Below are 21,721 nucleotides of genomic sequence, written 5' to 3'. Positions count from 1 at the left end.
GGCTGGGGCCGGGGCCGCGGGGCCGGCCGGCGCCGAGCGAGGGGAAGTCCAGCGTCTTGTTGTCGAAGGCGTCCTCCACGCTGCAGAACATGCCGCCGCGCTTCTGCCGCGGCCGCGGGCTGCCCGCGCCCAGCCCCGCGAAGCAGGCGGGCAGCGCCTCCGCCCGCTGCCCCGACATGGCGGGCACCGGGCCCGCCCCGCTCCCGCGGCCCCCGACCCCCTCCCCGCGGTGCTTCCCTTGGGGCCGGTGGGAGCGTCCCGAGCTCCGGCCGCTGCTGTGCTGGGCTGCGCTGGGCTGCGCCGGGCTGGGCTGAGCTGGGCTGGGCTGGGCTGGGCTGCGCCGGGCTGCGCCGGGCTGCGCTGCCCGCCGAGCGCTGCCGCTCCGCCGGGGCTGGCTGCCGGGGCGCGGGGAGGGCGCGGGGGGAGGTCACTCTGCGGGAGCGCGCTTCGGTCGCGATCCTTCGTGCGGTGCCATCGCGCTGTCGTGATACCAGGCACGCAGGTAAAGCCCCGAGGCCGAGAGCTAGGGTGTAAGAATGAGACAAACCAAACAACTAAACCCACTAAAGTTGCTGTGGCTAACCAAGGGCTTTCAGCTGCAACAAACAAAACAAGAAACAAAACAAAACAAATCGTCTAATTTCAAGGTTTAAAACAGATCTTTTTATTAAAAGCTTACAATAATTTATGTATTTTACAAATGAATAGAAAGTCTCTTGATATATATCATATGAATCACAATACAAAAATATGTGTAAAATTCTGTAATTGATCAATCCAGCCCTGTTTTAGGCCTGTCAATTACTGTCTCAGCACTGAACCAAACATTACGTATTCAGGGTATGGTTATTCAGAGATTATCTTAGAGAACACAAGTCACGGCACACTGGCCATAGGGGGGAAAGAAAAAAAACATTTTATCTGGTTTACAGTTTGCATAAATTTACAATAGTTCCTTTTTATAAAATGTACAATACGTAAGTACATGGTTTAATACACATATTCACAATACAATTTCCTGAGTCTAAACTAAATCCATTACTGTGCTAAAACACACTGCCCACTGCCAGGTTTCAGCAGTGGCATTGGAGACGCCAGGGGATTTGGCATCAGACCACCAGGAATGACTCCCGTCTCCTCTTCACTGTCAGTAGTTTTGTTCACGAGCTGCGTAAGGCACTCGAGGATACACTGAAGGCTACAGATATTTCTAGAGCAGAATACTTTAACTAATAGCCACAGTCCTTCAACAGCTTGAACAAGAAGTACAGGCCTGAAACACGCAACATACGGTTGTTGACGAAGTAAGCTGCAATTCGAATGGATTTTAGTTTAGACGTAATCAAAAAAATCTGCATTGCTATGCACATGCTGTAATCGGTCAGCACAACTCGTGGTTCACATCAACCCAAGTGCTGCGTTACCCGGACTGTCAACATTTATGACTATTTTGGCATTTCTTCAGAAAGTCTACGTTTATGAGCATTTATACGTACTTTTCAGATTCTGGTAGGCAAACATAGCTATGGCAATAGATCGGTAATGAAAGCGGTGATACACGTGGTTTGTGTTGTGTCTGCCCCCCTGCTTGCCATTGTTTGAAGGAGGCTGGGGGCATCGTCACGGGGTGCGCGCAGGAGCAGGGCTGGAGGCTGCGGCTTACGGCTGCTCGGCACGGAGCAGGCGCTTGGTCAGGCTGGGCCCCGGTGGCTCGCACCCATGGGGAGGCTGCAGGAGAAATGCCTTGAGACAGAGCCCAGTTTGGGGGAATGCCTCCCCCCGCAGCCCCGTGGCTTTGAGACCACCGTGCTTTTAGGAGCCGTGCGTAAGAAGGCAGCAGCCGAGGTCTGGTGCAGCTTGTCTCACCAGTGAGGGCACCGCTCACCGGGACGGCTTCTCACTGCGGCCAAGGACCCTGAGAGCTGCACGAAGCCCTGCTCGTCACACCAAGCGCCAGTGGGATCAACGTAAAAGTGACGGAAAACTGAGCGGAAAACGCTTATGTTGAAATTAAATAGCACATTTATGTAAATGTCCTGTCTGTGCCTTTAAACACAAGAAACTTTTTTAAACATTCTTTGAGCCATTTTTTTCTTTCCTATGTACATAACTTTTTACATATAAATATTAACATATACATAAGCATAATCCCTTATTTACACACGTATCTGTCCTGTACAGTTAGCTTTTTGTTAAAGAAAACATGATTAAGAAAGCCTAATTTAGGGGGAAGCAGAACTGAACATCTGGACCTATATACACAACATGCAGAAGCATGGCCTGAGTAAACTGAGGTGAAATGTATCCGAGCGACTTCCAAAGACACTGGTCCTCGCTGTTCCAGGTCCTGAACAGCGCAGCAGATATCCTGCACATTCACACCGATAGCAGCTTCCGCGCTCCTGTGCCCCCCGGCACGTTAAGGCATTTCGACAGATGCCAGCATGGGACGCTCCAGCAGACTTCCAGCCAGCAGCGTCTCCACCAGAGTCGAGTAATGTCTTGGACTGCAGGTAGTTACCACACACTGTTGTTTGCAGTTCTTCCAAGTCAATGAAGTGTGTTAAGACATCAAGTTTAAGGAGAACTCAAAATGGACACTTAGGATTTAGCAACTCTTTATGCAAAAAATGGGGAAGCAAAAATTTAACTCATCTGCATAATTCCAGTATAGATGCTTGTATCTGGTAGAACTGGAATTAGTTAAATCACTCTTACAGCATAATCATATGCTGATACCACAATCCATAACCTTTGCTTTAAAATGTTTTGTCATACTACTTCAGTAAAAATATAACACTTTTATGAATAATTCATTTTCTTATATTTTTGTAGCTCAGCTCCCTTTGCTGTTCACATTGTCCAGTTTAAAGTGGACGACTGATGTACAAACACCTGGAGGTTTTTTAGGATTTCAGTATCAAGGGATTTTCTTCTTAGCTTTATAAACTCAAGCTGCGGAAGCAGTGCAGGTACCTATAGAATAAAATAAACATCAGAATTAACTACAACTGCGATTGTCTCTCCAGTAGGAGATTTTTCAGTCCCAAGCACTTCAGCGTTTCCAGTTTATGAGGTTTGGCAGGTGGCATTACATGGCTCTCAGTTCACTCTACAGTTGGAGTTGGTTTATCCAGTTGTGATTTTTCTCTGAAAACAAACAAGCAAAAGCCCAGTAGAAATGATCCCCCTCTCCATTTCCCAAACCAGGGACTTAATGGCTATCCTGCGTGAGCACACAGCTCAGTCTGTCTCCAGGAACATAATCGATGCTAAATGCTCCTGCCAGGCACTGGGAACTTCAAAGAGACAACGCAGCGGTATAAGCCACTTCAAAGAGAGCTGGTCCCCACAGACGGCTTTATGTAAGTGCAGTGGGCAGCGAGAGGAATTGTGTCACAGCAAGGACGAGTTAAATACCCGCAGGAGCCAAATCGGACCTCCTCGAGGGAGGAAAGATGCCACAAAACGACATCCCACCCTTGCATGTGAGCTGATCTCCTGCCCTTCTGTGTGCTCCATTCTTGGACTGTTCTTTGCAGCTTCAAATTTAGCCAGATGTCAGACAGAAGGGTATTTCTAGGGCAAATGCATGGGAAGCAGAACAAACCATGGTGCACAGACCAGAGAAGGAAGGCACAGCAGCTTTGTCAGCTGGCCCACGCAAAACACCCGCATTTGGGCCAGGGAAGGGGCCAGGAGCTAAGGCACGCCGTGCGGTGGAGCTGGAGCTGGCTTTTCAGCAGGAGGAGGTGCAGGAAATACTGATATTAAAAAACCTGACCATGCCCCGTGAGGTAAATGGAAAAGCTTCCACTGCCAGAGGGGCAGGAGGTGCTGGGCAGAGGGAGCTGTCTGCTGCTCCTTGGCACTGGCTAGAGGGCTGATGGTTGCTTATTTTAAAAGGAATACAGCTACTGTTCTCACACCATGCAATCTTCTGCCAAAGAGACTTTTATTTCCCCCCCAATCTGTAAAAATGATTGCCTTAATTAGCTTGTAATTATGCATATCCCTTTAACCTGCAACTGAAGGACACACACATAACTTTACTTACAAAAGGTACTGAGGAGGTTTACTGGGGGTTTGTTTAAACACAGCACCCGGAGCCTGAAGCCCCAGCCCCATTTCGCATGCCCTTGCCTTCCGCAGGCTGGCGGTGCCTGGGCAGGGCCGTTCCCGGGGGATGCCCGGCAGACGGTCCCGCGGCCCCTACAGCCTGCACAGCCGCACGCTCGCAGCGCAGACGGCCATATGGCCAGGAGCTGACACCACCAGCAGCGTGCCTGCGTATGTCACGGTTTCTTGGGGAAAATATGAGAGATGTTCAGGGAATAACAGATAACTGAAAGACACGGGCTTTTATTCGGCTAGCTAAGTTACTGCTTCAGGATATCTCAGAGTGCTGATGTTAGGCAGGATTAATAATTGGCTGAAATGCCAGAGCAAGTTTCAATTGGCTGGAAGTTTGACTCGATTTTTGCTCGAGCTGGGCAGATTTCAGCAGTGTGCTTGGGGCTGGGCACGGCCTTCTGCAGAGGTGCCTTCCAACCCCTGCCGCTCTGCGACTCGGCGGCACCCGCAGAACCGTGAATGTGCTCGTCGTGGCAGATGGCAGGGCAGCTCCTCCCGGGGAGGAGGGGGGAAGACCTCTGGTTTTTGTTTTGTTTTGTTTTCTGTTGAGACAGAGGACTATCTGTACTAGTTGCAATGAAATTATGGTTATCTACATTAGCCAAAGATCAGGGAAATAATAGATATGACCATGGGTCTTACAATGCTCACACAAATTGCACTGCAACCACAGGCTGGAAAATATGCATGTTCTTTTTAAGATGTTATTTTGTGCTAATATCCTACTATGTAAGCCACATGAGTGGTTGAACACCACTCATACAGTTTTCCTAGTTTAATTCTCTAGAATTAATTTCTCTATGAAAATGAGCCTCAGCACAAATTCAGACTGTTCTACAGGAGCATCTTCCTGCCTAACGCTGAAACAAAACATCCAGTTCTGTGGGCCAGGCCTGTCTGAACCTACAGCTCCCAGTCCATGGGGCTTCTGCTCGCCTCCTGACCTGCCCAGCCCGTAGCAGACATCGGGTGGCAGGGCCACACTTGGATGGCTTTTGTGGCATGCCGGTCAGCTGTCAGCTCCAGGCGTCTCAGCAGTCAGCACCTTGTCTTTAATTTGTTACTAAATTCTTAATTTTTATTTTGATTTTAGCGTTTAAGAGTACTCTGCAACAAATCCAGTGAATGTTCATCAGGTACTTTGTTCCTGAGCATACCAGTTTGTAAATTCTGGCTTTTTTCCCCTGCTAAAATAGTCTCCTATACCAACTGGATATTTGTATGCATAAAAAAATCACCCAACGTATCAGCTTATGTTGATAAATCTTGTGAACATATGCAAGGCAAAATATTTATTCATAAGCAGAAAAGCACTTCCATTCAGAAATCTCCGCAGGGCCGGGACCTGAAGGGCTGCACCCGGGCTCTGGGCTCTGCACGGGGCTGGTCTGGGCAGTGCCCCCGGCCCATGCGGCTGCCCCCGGGGCTGGGGCTCAGGGCTCGGGGCTCAGGCAAGGGTCTCTAATGCGCGGGGTGGTGGCAGGGACCTGACCTAGATAGGAGCTGCCATCCTTCCTTCCCCTCCCATCACTGCGTGCTCTGCCGAGCCTCTCACCGAGGAGGGTAACAGCCAGCACATCCAGCTTTTCGCCGTTCCTGCTCACTCCTTTTTCACCATAATCAGACCCATGGGTAAGGCAAAGAGGGGCTTCTGGCACCAGCATCCCTCTGACATGTAGGTGCAAAAAGCCATGCTGCCCTGCAGCATGATTACACTTACCTGCTTTTGTTGGTGGAGATGTGAGGAAATCTGATACACTGCAAACTGCTTCTGCTAGAGGCCAAAATAGTGTTGGCCTTTTCATGCTTAATAACAGGGGTTTTCAAAGCTGTTTCCTCCTTTTATGAATGATTTATTTGATATACCTAAGTGATAAAAAATTTTGGCAACAAACTGGATACTCTTCATTTTATGTATATATGTATATATATATATGAAGAATTCTGTAGCATTTTTATTTCAGGTTAGGTTTTGAAGCAGAGTATGATAGAGAATGTAAAGAAGATTTATAATTATCTATACCTAAAACTCTGTATCACCCAAAAAGCAGCATATGAAACCTTGGCTTGAATCCCGTACTCACACCAGAACAGGTTACATTGAATTTATCTGTTTTCATCATGCATTTTGTAGAGTGAGGGCTGATTCTGCAATGAAAGCTGTTCATTTTGCCCTTCTGAAACCCGGCACCTGTTAATTGCTGTTAATTGACACCCCTGCTGCTGGTGGCATTCAGGTGGGCAGCTGCAGCCCTCAGCCCTGCCTGTCCAGGACTCAGGAGGTGAGCACTAGCAGCGGTGGCTGCCTCCAGCCCCGCACCTCGCTGGGCAGCACCAGTCCTGGTGCCTGCCCACTGACCCTGCCTGGTGTCTCCGCAGTCCTTCATTTATTGCTTCTCCAAACTACCGGCCTCACAGTTGCCATTAATTCCTCCTTTAGGTACCTAATGCACAGCAAAACCCCTATCACTATGAAAGTAATTATTGATAATTGGAAGCTGTCTTACAACCTTTCCTTTTCCAGGTGCAAGTGAATTGCTACGGACGTGCTGCTGCCTCGGATCTGTCTGCAGCTCAGGAGGCACCTTTCAGCCCACATCACTCCGGGCACATCCAACGCCTCAATCCACGAGGAAACCTGGTGGTGCGTCTCGCCTGGTAGCACCTAAGTCTGAACGTATGGGGTTAAGGAAACGGCTTTACAGTGGGCAGATGAGGCAGTTACACAGACTGGTTACCCCAAAGCTCAAAGTCAGACTGAAATAAACTACTCTGAGACTACAGAGCTGATGTTAGGGTGGTTCTTGAACAGCAAAATTCATAATTAACAAAGTTTTTTTAAAAAAAACATTTTGTATCATATGGTGCTTATGAGTGGATTTGTAATTATTATCCACATAAAAATTATTTGTATATAATTCTCATGCATTTGTTAAGTGATGTTTGAATGCTTTTTTAGAAGACAAATCTATTAGATAATTGTCATTACGGCACTGGAAAATATGTTACAATAGCAATAAAATTTAATTTGTTATACATAAACCATTCCATAATACAACTATTCGTACATAATATTTATGTACATCGTTGTACATAAATAGCATGGATTTGTTTCCAAGTAAGAAAAAGTATATCTTCGTACACTTACAGTGTGGATTTTCAAAACCCCTAGCCCTTACAGAAATCTCTATTTTAGGTGCAAGTGATAAGTTTACAGCTAGAATCCTTTACGCAGCGCATACATCCATCTGCTGCCTTGGCCGGGGGCTCAAGAGGCCCCGGAGGAAATAAATAAAAGGAAACCAAGCCTTTATGGGGCAGTGCCTCCCCGGGCAGCCAGGCACTGCACAAGGACTGGGAATTTTGTGTCTGGGGGACTCCTGTGACAACTGCTGGGGAGGAAGCCACTCAGTTCCACGCAGCCTGGTCAAATATCTAGTAACTGAGTTTTGGAACTGCCAAAATTAACCTGCAGGAAAAGGAGCCTTTGGATGGCAGCAAGATGTAGCGTCACTCCTAGCTGTGTCTGGTGGAGAGGGGCAGCTGTGAACACCCGCTGCGCGGGCCTGGGACCAAGCACATCCATCGATGGGTACCCAGGCATTGCCACAAGGGGACTGAGTCCCTTCCGCTGCCCTAGGAGATCGTGTGCTCCCCCCGAATTCATGGCCAAAGCTTCCATGCTGTTTGAAAGTCGCAGCTGCACAGCCTGGCAGGTAATAAAAAGATCCACCCGATTCACATATCCTGTGCTGAATCAGCTCAGAGAAATGCAAGGGGAACAAATCATTCAAACGTCTCTGGAAGACAAATAACAGGAACACGGTTCTCTGTCAAGCACCCGGTCATTCACAAACATTAACTACAGAGCGTGAGGGCGCAGGCGGGAGATGAGCTGCTGCCATTCCCCGAGGAAGCGGTGCGGAGCCGGGCCGAGTGGTGGTCGCGGAGCTCAGCAGGGGATGCAGGTGACACCCGAACGCAGCTCCCGCGGCTCCCGGGCGGCAACCAGCCCCGCGGGCAGAACTCGGGGCAAAACGTCAGCCCCAGCAAGGGATGCCCTGGGTCCTGCGTGAAGGCAGCCGCCTCATCTCACCAAATTGTACTAATTCTCTTCTCTAGATGACCTTTTTAGGGCAGTTTTTAGGGAACACAGCTGCAATTAACACTCATAAATCTGTTAGACTATACACATCCAGCCGTTAGGGTTCTGCAGTCGCTCTATCGGTAGGGTTAGCCCAGGCTGACTGGGTTGCTCTGATCTGACGTGTGAGGATTTTACAGTCCCCTTACCTTAGTGACTGTCACAGCATTGCTAATGCGTGATGGTATCTCCTTGACGGTCATTGTAACTCTCATTTTACCAATTTGTTATACCCCTAGGGTGTTTTCTTGCTTGTAACAAGAATGAAGCAGGCCACTGGGACAGTCTTTCTCTAGAAAAAGCCATTGACACAACAAATTTTCCTGCATCTGCCTCCACAGATCTTTGTAATAAGGCCATCACAGGTCTTACTTTGACAGGTTCTCTTTTCCTGGAGGAGGTTTGCCTGGGATTTCTAATTGACCATTAGCGCGGACACAATCTCTGCGTGTCAGCCCCACTGCATAAATGCCTTGAGGACTGCCTGCACGTACGCAGCAGAGGCAGTGGGTGTGGGGACGCAGGGCTCAGTGCACACACCTAGGTGCCCGCACAGGGATTAGGGTCGATCTGGCAAGCTGGCCACAACACACGTGTGGAGGAAGCCCTTACCTTTGTGCCACCCTGCAGCAGATGGGAGGTACAAGGAGACACCGTGGGCCACTGGGTTCACCAGAAAAACTGGGTGCTGGGTACCACCCCGCACGGCAGAGAGGTGTGGCGGTCACAGAGCAGCATCCCATGCACACGAGCACCCCGACGCGAGGCTCCCCGCGCAGCCCCTATGGGGCCATCCCGCTTAGCTCAGCCTCCCCGGCACACAGCCCACTGCCTGCCCTCGGAGCCTGAGAGCCGCCAGCAGCCGGCCTGGCCGCACAGCTTCCTCTGGGCAGTCAGCCCGAGCACCCACGTCGGTCCTACACCCGCCTTGCGTCTGGATGGTGCCTCCAAAAGCAGCAGCAGGACTGCCAGGGCCTGCTTTTCTGTTACGCTTTGCTGTGCCTTGTGCCCACTGACCTGCTGCGAGCTCTCTGTCCGTAAGTGCGTTCGTTTGAACCTCCATCTCTCTCAGCCACCACCCTCTTTTCCTACAATCTGTAGGAATTTACCTTAATTGGAATTACTTGGCAAAACTACTTGGTTTGGGCCTGGGCAGGTGGACACCTATTTCTGTGTGTTTAGGAAACCAGGCTGAGCAGATAAAGCTGGGAGTTTAAGGGCTTGGTAACACAACTTCCTAATAGTTATTAATGCTAAGTACCAAGTCAAATATTCATTATTCTCACCCAGTTACCCAACCACAAATCAACAGAATCATGATTCTCCATGATACATCTCAAGAGAAACCCTTCACAATACCCTTTTTCTGTATACACACACTAGTGCTCGAAGGGACACACAACTTCAAGTCTTCCTCCCACATGATACCGTCACACAGCTGTACCCCTATTTCCGGCATATTGCATGAAACCTTTACAAATAAAGAGCAAGAATTCACAAAAAGTTGTGGCCAACAGCACTGTGAACGTGTCATAAAAACTAAGTTTAATCTAGGTAATTTGCATTTACACCAAAATCCAGTCCTCCAGATAATAGTTAAGGGTTTTGCTGAGCATCTCGGTTCCCCACCAAAGGGAAAGGGACATGCTCAGACATCCCCGCCTCCGTCCCCCGACTGACCTCAGATTTCATCTGGTTTCATGAACAGTACAAGCGATGGGTTTTGTTTCTCTCCCCATTGTCCCTTCAGATCATTCTGAGGAAACGAACATTTCACTTTTAATTTTTTACTGTCATAAACCTTTAATTTAAATAATTGCCTTTCTGATCAGTACTGACAGACTGATGCTGAAGCCTTTTTGAGGCTCTCCCCCTCCGATCAGACACAAATACCAGTCGGCTCCTGGAAGCCCAGCAGGGAGCAGCAAGCTGGGGCAAGGCACAGAAGGTGCCGTGGGGAGCCCTGCAGAAGCCCAGAGGCTCCACGGGGCCAGAGGAGAATCACAGCACCACAGAATCACACAGTCATAGAATCACAGGATCACAGGTTCACAGAATCATTCAGGTTAGAAAAGAAGCGCCCGGGCTGCAGGCTGGCACCCCAGCAGCCCCGAGCCTTGGGCAGGGACGGAGGCATCCCCAACTCTGTCAGACTGCCACAAGAGCCAGCATCACCCCTGGGAAGGCCATAATGTGTCACCAGGTGTGATTTAGATTTTAAAAAGTTTTTAAAGGTGTTAAAGTTTCACTGTTGCTTTTGTGAGGACCCTTTTCTGCCCTTTGATGCCATTAGGAAAGCTGGAGGCTAGGGACTGCAGTAAATACCGCCTTGCAAAACTAGCCTGGGCTCTGCCTCTTTGCAAAGACTGTCTGTAGGACTAAAATAACACGGTGATTTCTCTGTTGAGGGGATCAGTCAAGATGTGAATGAAACATAGAAGACTGGTCAAGATAATTTTATTTCAGCTGATCAAATTCTGTTGTTTCCTTCTGCACTGGGTCTGGCTGGGATGTTAACAGTTGCAAGAATAAAATTAAGAGGAAGAATGTTTCAGGCCTAGCAAAAACAGAAAAAAATATATATAAAAAAAACCAGAACCTATGATGTCTGGGTGTACTTTTGAAAATGAATGGTTAATAAGGCCATGTATATATTTAAAAACAGCTCAGTGGACAAGGCTTTTACAATGCAGTTCTCAGTTCTGTACCAAGTTAGGACCGAATGGGTATCTCGATTATAATTGCCAGCTTGTTTTTGGTTAATAATAAATTAAATCACTAATATGATATATACATGAAACAAATTGTCACTGCAGAGTGTGTCTAATCTTGAAGTGTGCCAAGAAATGGTCGGCTCAAGCAGAAAGGTCCCTGTGGACATTTTATTCCAAATTCCAGTCTCTGTTCTCCATCCCTGGGAAGTTTTGTGGCGCGGAGCACAGCCATGAGCAGAGGACATCCTACCACGCACTGCGGATGGAAACCATCAATGCTTCACCAACAAACACTGCCACCGCCTCAAATGCAACAGCTGTGGAAATTCTCAACAGATCTAAGGGCTCTTTTAAATGTTAATTAAGGTGTTTAACCCCATATTTTATGAAAGCTCAACAGAGCAGACATTGAGTTTTCCCAAGAAAAGTATGGGCTCCAAGTTCAGGAGGCTTTGAAGGGGAAGCAGACACTGCAAGGAATTGCCAGTACAGTACACAGATTTACCAAGTGCTTACATTCAGAGAAAGCTCTCTGCTAGTTACCACAAACGTAAGGAAACTCATACGGATTATGTGCTGTATGTCAAGTGCCACACCACAAAAGAGGACGCTGCATATGAGACTCGCGTGCTTTGACCGTTTGATGACTTCCATGCTTTCACTGAGCTTTCCGAGAAACATACGTAAAAAGTATGCAGTTTAGGTTGTATTCATTTTTGGGTTTGGAATTAATTTACTCTTGAATCTTAAAGCAAAACTGGGTCAAACAAACCTTGTACTATTCAAATGCAATGGAAGTACTCGAGCAGCTTGGCTGCAGCCCAGCCCCAGCCTGGCCACGCTGCAGTCAGATGTCCCATACACCCCAGACTGCACTGGTAAAGTCCCCTGTCCCACCCCTGTGCTTGGGCTATCTGCTTGTATCTCAGTGGGATGTGAACATCTTTTCAAAGCAGAGCTCCCTGAAAGAGTATTGAAACTATATCCACCCATCTTACTGAAATGTCTGACTGCAAGCTGATCTTAAAAGCAATAGACGTGTCAGTAAAAAAAATATTTTTCAGCACTGTTAATTCTAAGCATTTTACTGTCTTGGGGTTGTGCTTCATTACAGAAATTTACTGTTGCCTGCTTAGCATTTTAAGTGGCTGTATTTTGTAACCAAGAGCATTTGATTGAAAATTATATAATGCTATTGAATTTTCTGGGTTTATTTGTGTCCAGGTTAGTGCAACAAATCTGTCCTGTGTGAGGGTCTGTGGCTGTGAAATAGCATCTCAGATTACTACCATAAAGCAGATGTTCTACTTACATGGAAAATCTCAGCAGGACTGTTTCAAATTGTTTTCCAGTGGGAATTAGCAAAACACTAAATTGCAGCCTTTTGCCTTATGAACTGAAACCTCTCCATGATCAAATAGCTTTCCAGACGTGCCTCAAATCCGCTCCGTGCTTAAACTGTCCTTAAGCACCATCGATGGCATTATTCCTGCCTGGGGACCTCTACCTAATCTCATCTCCAGACACTGCAAATTCAGACTGACATTGTCATTTCTATGTATTCCAGTCTATATCAACTCCTGAAATATTAAAGCAGAAATACTGTGCAATGAGGCATCCTACATTTTATATACGCTGGTTATTATCAGTCTGCAGGAAATCTCTTTGCTCTAACTGAACCAAATTCTGCTCTTTACTGGGATCAAGTTACACACAACCAGACTTTGAATCTTTTGCTTTATTATCTCCTGTTCATCCCACGGGGGGCTTCCTAAAGACTTGAACTTTCTTTACAGGCTTATGCTAAACAAAGATGTTTTGGGTCATTCTGCACAGCAATGACTTCCCAATTAGTATTCTAATAACGTAACTCATTACCCTTATCTCTGTACCTCTGTGAAGCAAGCCTTTTACGACCCCTTTCAAAATGCATGGAAATATACAGGATGTGGTTGATAGAACAATAAAGCAAAATTTAAGCTCTAGTAGCTCATCATCTCCCCTGTGGATCACTTCTGGAAAAATGTGCTGCTGACCTTAAAAAAAAATCTCTTCTGACAACTCAAGCACATCAATAAAAAAGAGAAATTTGATTATGCAGTCAGTAGAGTGATTTAAAGAAAAGCAATTATCTACCAAAGGAAGAAGATCACACAGACAGATCCAGCGCTGGTGTAAAAGAAGGCGACCCCAATGGGAAAACCCTCGGTGTACACTGGGGTGAAATGCCCCCGCCAGCCTCAGGTCAGCCCCGCTGCAGTGCAGCTGCTGTGAAGACACTCGTAGGAACTACCCACACTGAAGAAAAAGGTCAAATGCTGAAGATTTGAAATTGCTATTTCTAAGTGATCTGTGGCGCCTACAGTAGGAAATAACACCATATTGTTAAGACCACCCCTAAAATGAAAGCATACTGATTTAAGAAACACAAGGGTTAGAGGATCTGGAAAGAGTGTGGGTTACTCTCTGGGACAGTTGTCCATTGTGAACCTAAAGCTGGTTCTTTACTGGCCACAGTCATGGGGGATCTGGGAGGACGTGCATCTCCCCACACTCCTGAAGCACGTTCACACATACCACACGTGCAAATTGAAAATGGCACCCATCTGTTATACTGAGGTCTGCCCTCCCTCACTCTGTCACTGAAAAAAAAAAATATAAACTTCTAATATTATTTTCTTCAAAATTTTACTTGAGTTTAAAATAATTAAAATAGTAATTAAATAGCTTTCTTCTATTACCAACAGGAAACCTTTGCAGTCATGAATCAAACTGGATCATCACCCAGATCACAGAATCATAGATCAATTAAGGCTGGAAAAGCCCTCCAAGATCACCTGGTCCAACCATCCCCCTACCCCCAATGTCACCACTGAACCATGTCCCCAGGCACCACGTCCAACCTCTCCTTGAACACCCCCAGGGACGGTGACTCCACCACCCCCTGGGCAACCCGTCCCAACGCCTGACCGCTCTTTCTGAGCAGAAATGTCTCCTCATTGCCAACCTGAACCTCCCCTGGTGCAACTTGAGGCCATTCCCTCTGGTCCTATGGCTAGTTATCTGTGAGAAGAGGCCAACATCAGCTCCCCACACCTTCCTTTTGGGTAGCTGTGATCCTTCCTCATGGAGCGAGTATCTCCTTATAGGGGCAGACATAGACCTATCTTTGTTATTTTTATCTGTGCTGATCTTCAGTACAGTTTAACATCAGGTAATGCCTCAGAGGGAGAGCAGGGCAGGAAGCTCGTAGGCAGCAAACAGGGAACAGGGAAAATTGTCTTGTGAAGCCCAACAGCATCATCTCCTGGGCTTTTGCAGCCTGAGGGACAGGTTTCCTTTTGCTAGGTAGCATCTTACAGGTTTTTCACCTGAAACCACTAAGCCTTTTGGACAAATACACAAAAAATGAGTGTGATTCTCAACATTCATTTAGGATTTGACTGAATGTATGCTTAGACACACGCTGCTGAATTCCTAGAGCCCATGCATTCAAATACAAGCTTGTGTGTGCAAGTCCAAATCTTTTTGCAAACCTGGGCTTCAGCAAGTCACAACTCAGGTGCGTGGTCTGGGTTTTTTGGTGGAGCGGGGTGGGGTGTGATGCAGGGGGGGGGGGGGGCACTCCTAAGATGTCTGCATGTGTTGTGTTTCTGCTTCCTACAAAAAAGGCAAAAATATGTGTCCTTCTATACATAATATCCAGAAGCAGAAGGCTAGGTGCACTCAGGCCCAAGTTTTCAGGAAGACATGCATTCTGTTCCGCTTACAGCCTAATCCTCAGTTATTTGCGTATTTCAGAAAGAAAGAGATACTAATTACTGCACTTGTCAGCAAACAACCACTGCAGCAGATCTTATTTCTATGCCTCAAATAGAAGAAATAACAGGTTTTTATGACAGAACAATAATGCACAATTTCCAAGTAGAATTCTTTGAATTCTATTTATCAGATGTTTTTTGAATTATCTTTATCAGATGATATCTGATTATCTTTGAATTCTGTTTATCAGCTGTTACTTATTTTAAGTAAATATCAAATAGAGTTTTAATAAGTGTTATTACTTTTTTAAAAAAACTAAGATAACAGGAAAGAAGTATAGATTTTGGGATACTCAAACCCTTCTAGAAATATAAAGTTAATGTCAAGAAAAAAAATTCTCTTAGCTTAACTGAAAACTCATGTTTTTAGAAATATGCTAGTGCCACCTACCTCTGGAAGTCCACAATCTCTGAAACAACTGAAATGTCCATTAAAAAACAGCTAGGCTAACTGTGCCTGGAAGAACTTCCTGAGGCTGCTCCAAACACGGGGATGCCAGGAGCAGCAGGCCCAGGCCCGGCTCCCCCGTGTCCTCCCGCAGCCCTGCGGCAGCGCCCAGCCTCGCAGCGGTCTGAGCCAGCCCACGGCCAGGGCAGCCGCCTGGTGCCCAAGTCGTGCTTTTATAACATATCTGCGTTCCCACAAAGCGTACCCCAACCGTCTCCCTGTACCCACACGTAGCTATACGTTCTGCCTGCGGAAAACCACGCGGCTGGCGGGCGTGGGGCTTCAGAGGAAGGCAGAGCTCTTGGCAAGGGGACAGAGGGGCTTTGTCCGCCTGGGATGTTAAAGCACACATTCCCAAAGAAAAGAGCATTTATTTGAAATCTAACTTTCTGCTGGAAAGCTGTTTCAGAAGACATTTTCAGAAGGCACTAATGACAATCCAAACCACTTTTATTTGTAACTATTGCAAATCTAACCAGATACTGAAAGAGATTGATATGTTTTGTGTTGTATGCTTTCTATTGATTCGATTGGGTAAGTCTTCCTTACTGATTTTTGCTTGTCATCTTTGTTAAACTTCTTGTTTCCAAAAAGCCCTCCATTGTCAGGTAGATTCATCTCAATTATTTCCTGATTTTTTTATTATTTTCATTCTTTGAGTCCACTGAGTTTCTCTTTTAGGTTACCAAACACGTGGAACTCCTTGATCTTACAGACTAGGAAATACCAGCCCTGTGGAGACCGGTGTGACACAGACAGACACGAAGGATCTGGACCCCTCCTGAAAGAACCACAGGACTGAGACGTACACATGCAGCTTTCTAAGAAGAGTGTGCATCGTCAAGTCTAACACTGAGCACAGATTATTTCCAGCAAGCACCACTAAAGACAAATAGTTTCTAATAGGTCCTGTATCCATCCCTCCATACACAGACATTCTGCATCTGACCGATTTTAAAGGCAGAATTCCTCTCCAGGGCAGCATGGCAATAACCTGCAGTCAAACAGGGTAAGGCTGGAGAGATGTTCAAACTAAGACTCAATGGACATTCTGCTTAGAAAAAGTATTTGGAAAAAACAAACAAACAAAAAAATGATGGGTAAGTACAGAGAGACAGACAATTCCTCCTTTAAAGCAGAAGCAAGTCCAGTGAGCAGTATTTGCTGTAAGTGTGCTATTAACAAGTAATGGGACAGCCCCAAGAAAACTGAAAAAGGAAGCAGCCCCTGAACAATGATATGATTGCTCTGATTTGCCTACTTGTTGAGTTATCCTACATACTAATTATATGAGTGAGTGGAAAATGGGGATCCCTTTTCAGGTTGTTATTTTTTGGAGATCTGAGTATTTTCGCTCATTTGCAGGGAGAGAAAGGAGTCCCAAGAGCACCAGTCTTTCTGGGCATAACCAACTCCACCAGGCTGTGGTGGCAGTGACTTCTTTCAGCTGCTTAGCCAGCTTCTGCTCCCCCATTTAACACCCCTGTATTCTCAAATTGATATTAACAATCTGTACACACAGCCTTTTCTCTCATTTGCTGCTTATACAGGATATGTGCCTTACCATTTTCCTTATGCTACTCTATCAGCATCAAGTCAGACAGTACCAAAGCCAGTAAGAAATGTGGGTGGGTGGGAGAAGATATTATTCTACTTTTCATATATATATATATATAGAGAGAGAGAGAGAGACTTTGTTAGCATACTGAAATTCAGTATCTAATTTACAGACTAAAGCAAAACAAGTAAATAATATTTACATAAAGATCTTGGTCAACTCAAAATTTTCTGTGTTATCGTCATAAATATTTTCATTTGAGTGAGACAGATTAATAGCATGCAGTTATGAAGAAAGTTATATAGCATATAGAATTATATAATAAATCAATGTTTATTAATCAATCCATCTTACCTGTCAGGAGCTCTTTGGTTTTGCTGTCTGCCTTATGCCTCCAAGGGACGGGCAGCGTTCTCCACCAACATCCTGTGCTGCTGGGGATTGTAGGAACAATGTAATCAGGGAAGTTCTTATCATTCACCACCAAATCCAGATTTGTGCACTCAGGTTCAGTTCCCATTTGGCAAAGTATACTGGCTGGATTTCTTTTGGATTTTTCCTCCTTCACCTGTTTTTGTAGAAGATCCACTTTTCCCGGCTCCTGAGCCCCTCCTCCTGGTATTGCTGCTCTGCAGCACTTGTGCTTCCTTTTGCCTTTTGTCACCTTCCACAGCTCAGGCTGCTGGGACCAGGGATGATGTGTTTCCAGGTTCATTCTTTTTCAAGCTGAGCTTTTTGCTGGGGCAACATTAAGCCTTTTGGCATCATTCAGGAGCAGCAAACTATAAATTATTGTGCCAGATTTCTCATTGTGCTGTGGGATGTGGCCTACTGAAAACTCTAAAACAATTACAACTTTAGTTCCTGAAGGGTTCAAATGGAGCTTCGTGTTATTCCCCTAATACTGGGCTTGTGGGATATTCAACAAACCATTGGACAGACCCTGTGTTATGACAAAATAACTTGGAACAAAACACGCTGTTTTCATTCACATTTATCTTTTGGCGAGTTATTCCTCTGGATCGCCTTCTAAAATCTTCTTTCAATACAGATTCTTAAATAACCATGAATCACAAATATAAATGACTGACATATAAAACAGGACACGGTCACTTCTACAAAGAAGCAATTTACTACCTGCTCAGCAGGGAACCAAATTATATTCAGTTTATCTGAATTAGTATACTGCTCCTTACGTAAAGCTGAGAGTTATTTCAAGCAGCAGAGACAGGACTCCGTAGAAGAAGCCTGTAACTGTTAATAGAGGGAGGGTTTTTTTGGCTTTCTTCTTTGACAGCTTAGTTCCAGCTTTTGCAAATGCAGTCAGAGATTTCAGTGGTGCAGACTCCACCTATGCAGAAATTTCCACATAGCCAAGATAGTTCATCTTTAGTCTAAAAGGCTCATAAAGATTAGTTCTGCCACCTCCAGTAGCAAAATGTGAGATACATTGTGTGTTTTTTTCTGAAATCGCAATGTCTCTTTTTCTATCTTGGTAATCAATGCTGTTTTCCTGTTGGTAACTGTAGAACCAATTCCAGCTTCCTCAGTAGGCTGAAACAAGAAAAAATCCATTAAAGCATGGATCAAAGGAAAGTATATCCAGTCAAAAATAACATGCACAAAAATCTGTAAGGGCTATCTTTGTAAACATCTGTTTGAATTATACAACTACTAAAAAAGGATTTGTGTTGTACTCTGTCGACTTTCATGAGTCACGGGGACCCTTCCAATGCCATCCATGACATGGCAATTTCTGCTGCTCCAAGCACAAACGTACGGGCATTTTTTCTCCGGCTAACATTAGAGAAAGAGTAATAATTTAGGAGCAAAAAAAGAAACCCCAACAGCAAGCGGGGGAGCAAACATGGGCTGAGCCTTCACCCGGGTTTCCTAGAAGCCTCCTTGCTTTGCAGCCTGCTGTGTTTTGCTCTGTCCTTATCCTTTCCCTCAGAGGAAGGAAATTCTCTCTGACAAATTCTTAGCCTGCTGGTTCCCAGGCATCACGTTATTTCAAAGGCTTCAGAGATTCCCATTTTCAGGTGATCTGGGGAGCGCAGGAGACCCCACGGGCAGTGCCAAAGCAGCCTGAGCAGCACTGGGAAGGCTCTGTGACCTTGTAAGAGGAGCGGACACCATGTGTAATCCAAGGGCTTACCTTCTGCATTTGGCCTGACGGACTATGACCAAAGAATGAAAGCTAAAGAGAAAAATAAAAACAAAAACAAAAACTGAAAAGGGGAGGGAAGAAAGGAAAAAATGGAAGAGAAGAAAGAGAATAAGATTTTACAGTTTGTTTAGCTGAGAGTAAGTGGTGGTTACAGACAGATTGCAACAAATCTTTCTGCTGAGAAGAAATATTAACTGGTAGGTGACTTCTGAGAGACGAGGGGCTCTGCTCCATCACTCAGGCAGACACCCCATGTCTGGCAGAGTGGTGAGAATCACATTCCCTACCCCAGAGAAGCCCAACCCAAATGCAGCCAAACAGCCCAGCGAAGACGGGGAGGAAAAACATTAGCTGAATTCTTCTGATACTTCAAAAAAGAGGCACTGCTAAGGTTTGAGCTTAGTTTTGGGCGAAAGTTCAGCTCAACACCTATTGCACCTGGACAAGTTACTCCTTGGCAATTCCTCCAGAAATAGACGATTTCACACTAGGGTGATTTTAGGGTAGAATTCAGCAGTTATAGCTTGACCAGAGCAAAGCCTGATGGCATTAACCAGCCGGCTCTCTCCAGTGACAGTGACTGAAGTGGCTGCAGGTGAGCGGAGGAGAGGGACCATGCCCGTTCCCTTCCCGGAGATGTGGGCCACTGCATCTGCATGTGCTGAAGGTGGAACGATGATGGGGATCCCTCCACAAAACAGCCTGCCATTGCAGCAGCTCTGTCCTTCCACTTCCCCAGGTAGATGAAACCCAAAATCCTCACCAGGCACCATAAACTGCATGAAGTCCTCTGTTAAGGACTTTATTGAAAGACAGTGGAAGAAAAGACTGATTTTAGGCTTTTAACCTTTCCTTCTCAGATGAACTACTTCAAATGCAAAGCACCTCCTTGAGCGCTCTCACATGGCACGTTGTGTTAATAAAGTGGGGAATGAAAGCTGCGGAATCCCACTTATTTTGTGACTGGTTTTGGCTCGTCTCTGAGCTAGCTGTTTTCATCCGAGACCAGACATAGAAATGAAGCCTCCAGGGGAGGAAGGAACAGTCCTGCTTAGGGACACATGGGAAAGGCACCTCTGTGTGGTTTGGGTGAGAGCTTTGGACATTACAGCTGCCTGGCTGAACATACAGTGGTGGGACTAGAAAGAATTACAGTAATAGGATGTACACAAATTATAAAAAGAAATGTTATCACAACATCACTTTTTATAAGATTGTTCTTAGCAAAGATGAAATGAAGATATGGACACATACACATGTAACAACTGCTTCATTTCAATTGCCTTACCTTTTCCTCTAACTCTTTTATTTGACGTTTTTGGCCTTCAATTCTTTCTTCTAGTTCTTTAATTCTCTGTCAGATTTAAAATTAAAAAATATATATATTAATCAGTCAAATGCAGATGTACCCAGAAGATGTATTATTATTTTCAGAGATACGACTTGTATAGACTGTTTCTAAAAAATGAATTTGTGTTTTAAGCTGTAGATGAGTCCTCGATTTATCCAGCAGTCATGCACCATGTGTGACAAATCCATGAAAATTAAATGCCCTGGGACTTCAGGGACTTTCTAAGGCAAGTTGAAATCTAGCCCCAACACCAGACATTTCTGGTACAGCTCTGTGAGGGAAGGGATGGAGCTCACAAGCTCATTGTGTTTCGACCTGGGGAACAGTCTCATCCCGCATGTCACCCTGCCCTCGTGTTGGACTGTACCTGCTGTGCGTGCTGAATGAGCTCCATCCTTTCACGCAGGATTTGGGCGTCCCTCTCCCGGAGCTCGCTCATGACCTGGCGCTTCCACTGCTCTACGGCGCTCTTCAGTTTCTCTTTCTCCTCTTCTGAAAGAAGTTCGGAAATTTTGGCTCCAGCTTCTTGCTGCAGGGCATCATAGAGCATGGCTTCTAATTCCAGAATTTGCTAATCAAAAACAATATAAGGCTGTCAGCTTAACCTCATCTCTGGTTGGTTGAGGATTTTGTGAGGAACTGAAAATCCTATTGCAGTAAGACAACAGGAGAGGTGGAGGGGTAGTGTACTGAATCTCCTGCACAGGCCAGCACAGAAAACAGTCCACAGGGCAAACACTTCACGCTACCTCTGTGCTGTAGGGCTCTGAGCAGTACTGGCAGTTGTCACAAAACCCCTCAGTTTGGAACATATTTTACCGTTGGTCCCTGCACCTTGATTACACCACCATTATACCTCTCTGATTATACAGAGTTGTAAAGAAAATAAAAAGAGTCAGGTAATTCGTTGCCTCCAAAGCAGTTGTTCCAGCTGTCTTTATGTAAGAGAAGTGTTTCGTGCAGCAAAATCCTCAGTCAGCAGCCAAGCAGAGTGAAAACCGTGCAAAAAGCTTAGCGGTTACAGCTGGTAATCTTGTTGGCTGTAGTTAGGGGGGAAGATTAGCAGCTTCTCATCTTGAGGACCACAAAGGGAACATGGAAGTGAAACAAATTATACAAATCAAAATGGCTTTTGCCACTAGAATTTCAGGGAAGAACAAAGCTTTCTAGCTGCTTTCAGGCTGTGTTTGTGCATGTGAGTAAAGCCCATTGCGTTGCCCGAGGATGCCCACATGATGCATTTAAAGAACACAGGAAAATGCAAATCATCCTCGGCTAATTCTGCCTCTACTGGAACATAGTTCTTTATCCTTGCTCCTTCTCCACGAGGGGCAGAGCTAAGGAGCATCAATTTGTCTTGGATCCTTCAGCAAATTCAGGA

The 21,721-nt window shown here is 45.8% G+C and overlaps 1 protein-coding gene across 17 annotated transcripts in view; it reads right to left on the bottom strand.

Moving 5' to 3' along the window:
* Positions 1 to 640: 640 nt before the first annotated feature.
* JAKMIP3 (Janus kinase and microtubule interacting protein 3) overlaps positions 641 to 21,721 on the bottom strand; it is an 84,949-nt gene continuing 63,868 nt past the window's right edge. For 15 of the 17 annotated variants that reach the window (XM_035329454.1, XM_035329465.1, XM_035329464.1 and 12 more), the window contains 5 exons: positions 20,708 to 20,911; positions 20,278 to 20,343; positions 18,978 to 19,050; positions 17,174 to 18,373; positions 641 to 2,976 (listed from right to left, as the gene is read on the bottom strand). In XM_035329454.1, coding sequence (XP_035185345.1) covers positions 19,000 to 19,050; positions 20,278 to 20,343; positions 20,708 to 20,911 — 321 coding nt within the window. In that variant the 3' untranslated portion in view covers positions 641 to 2,976; positions 17,174 to 18,373; positions 18,978 to 18,999. Of the gene's footprint in view, positions 3,151 to 17,173; positions 18,374 to 18,977; positions 19,051 to 20,277; positions 20,344 to 20,707; positions 20,912 to 21,721 lie in introns of all 17 variants that reach the window. The other 2 variants (XM_035329466.1, XM_035329458.1) reach the window with 2 other exon arrangements.

Source organism: Oxyura jamaicensis, chromosome 6, assembly GCF_011077185.1.
Source record: "Oxyura jamaicensis isolate SHBP4307 breed ruddy duck chromosome 6, BPBGC_Ojam_1.0, whole genome shotgun sequence".
Classification (NCBI taxonomy): Eukaryota; Metazoa; Chordata; class Aves; order Anseriformes; family Anatidae; genus Oxyura; species Oxyura jamaicensis.
The sequence above is the reverse complement of the archived record's forward strand: the minus strand, read 5'-3'. Positions and strand labels throughout refer to the sequence as shown.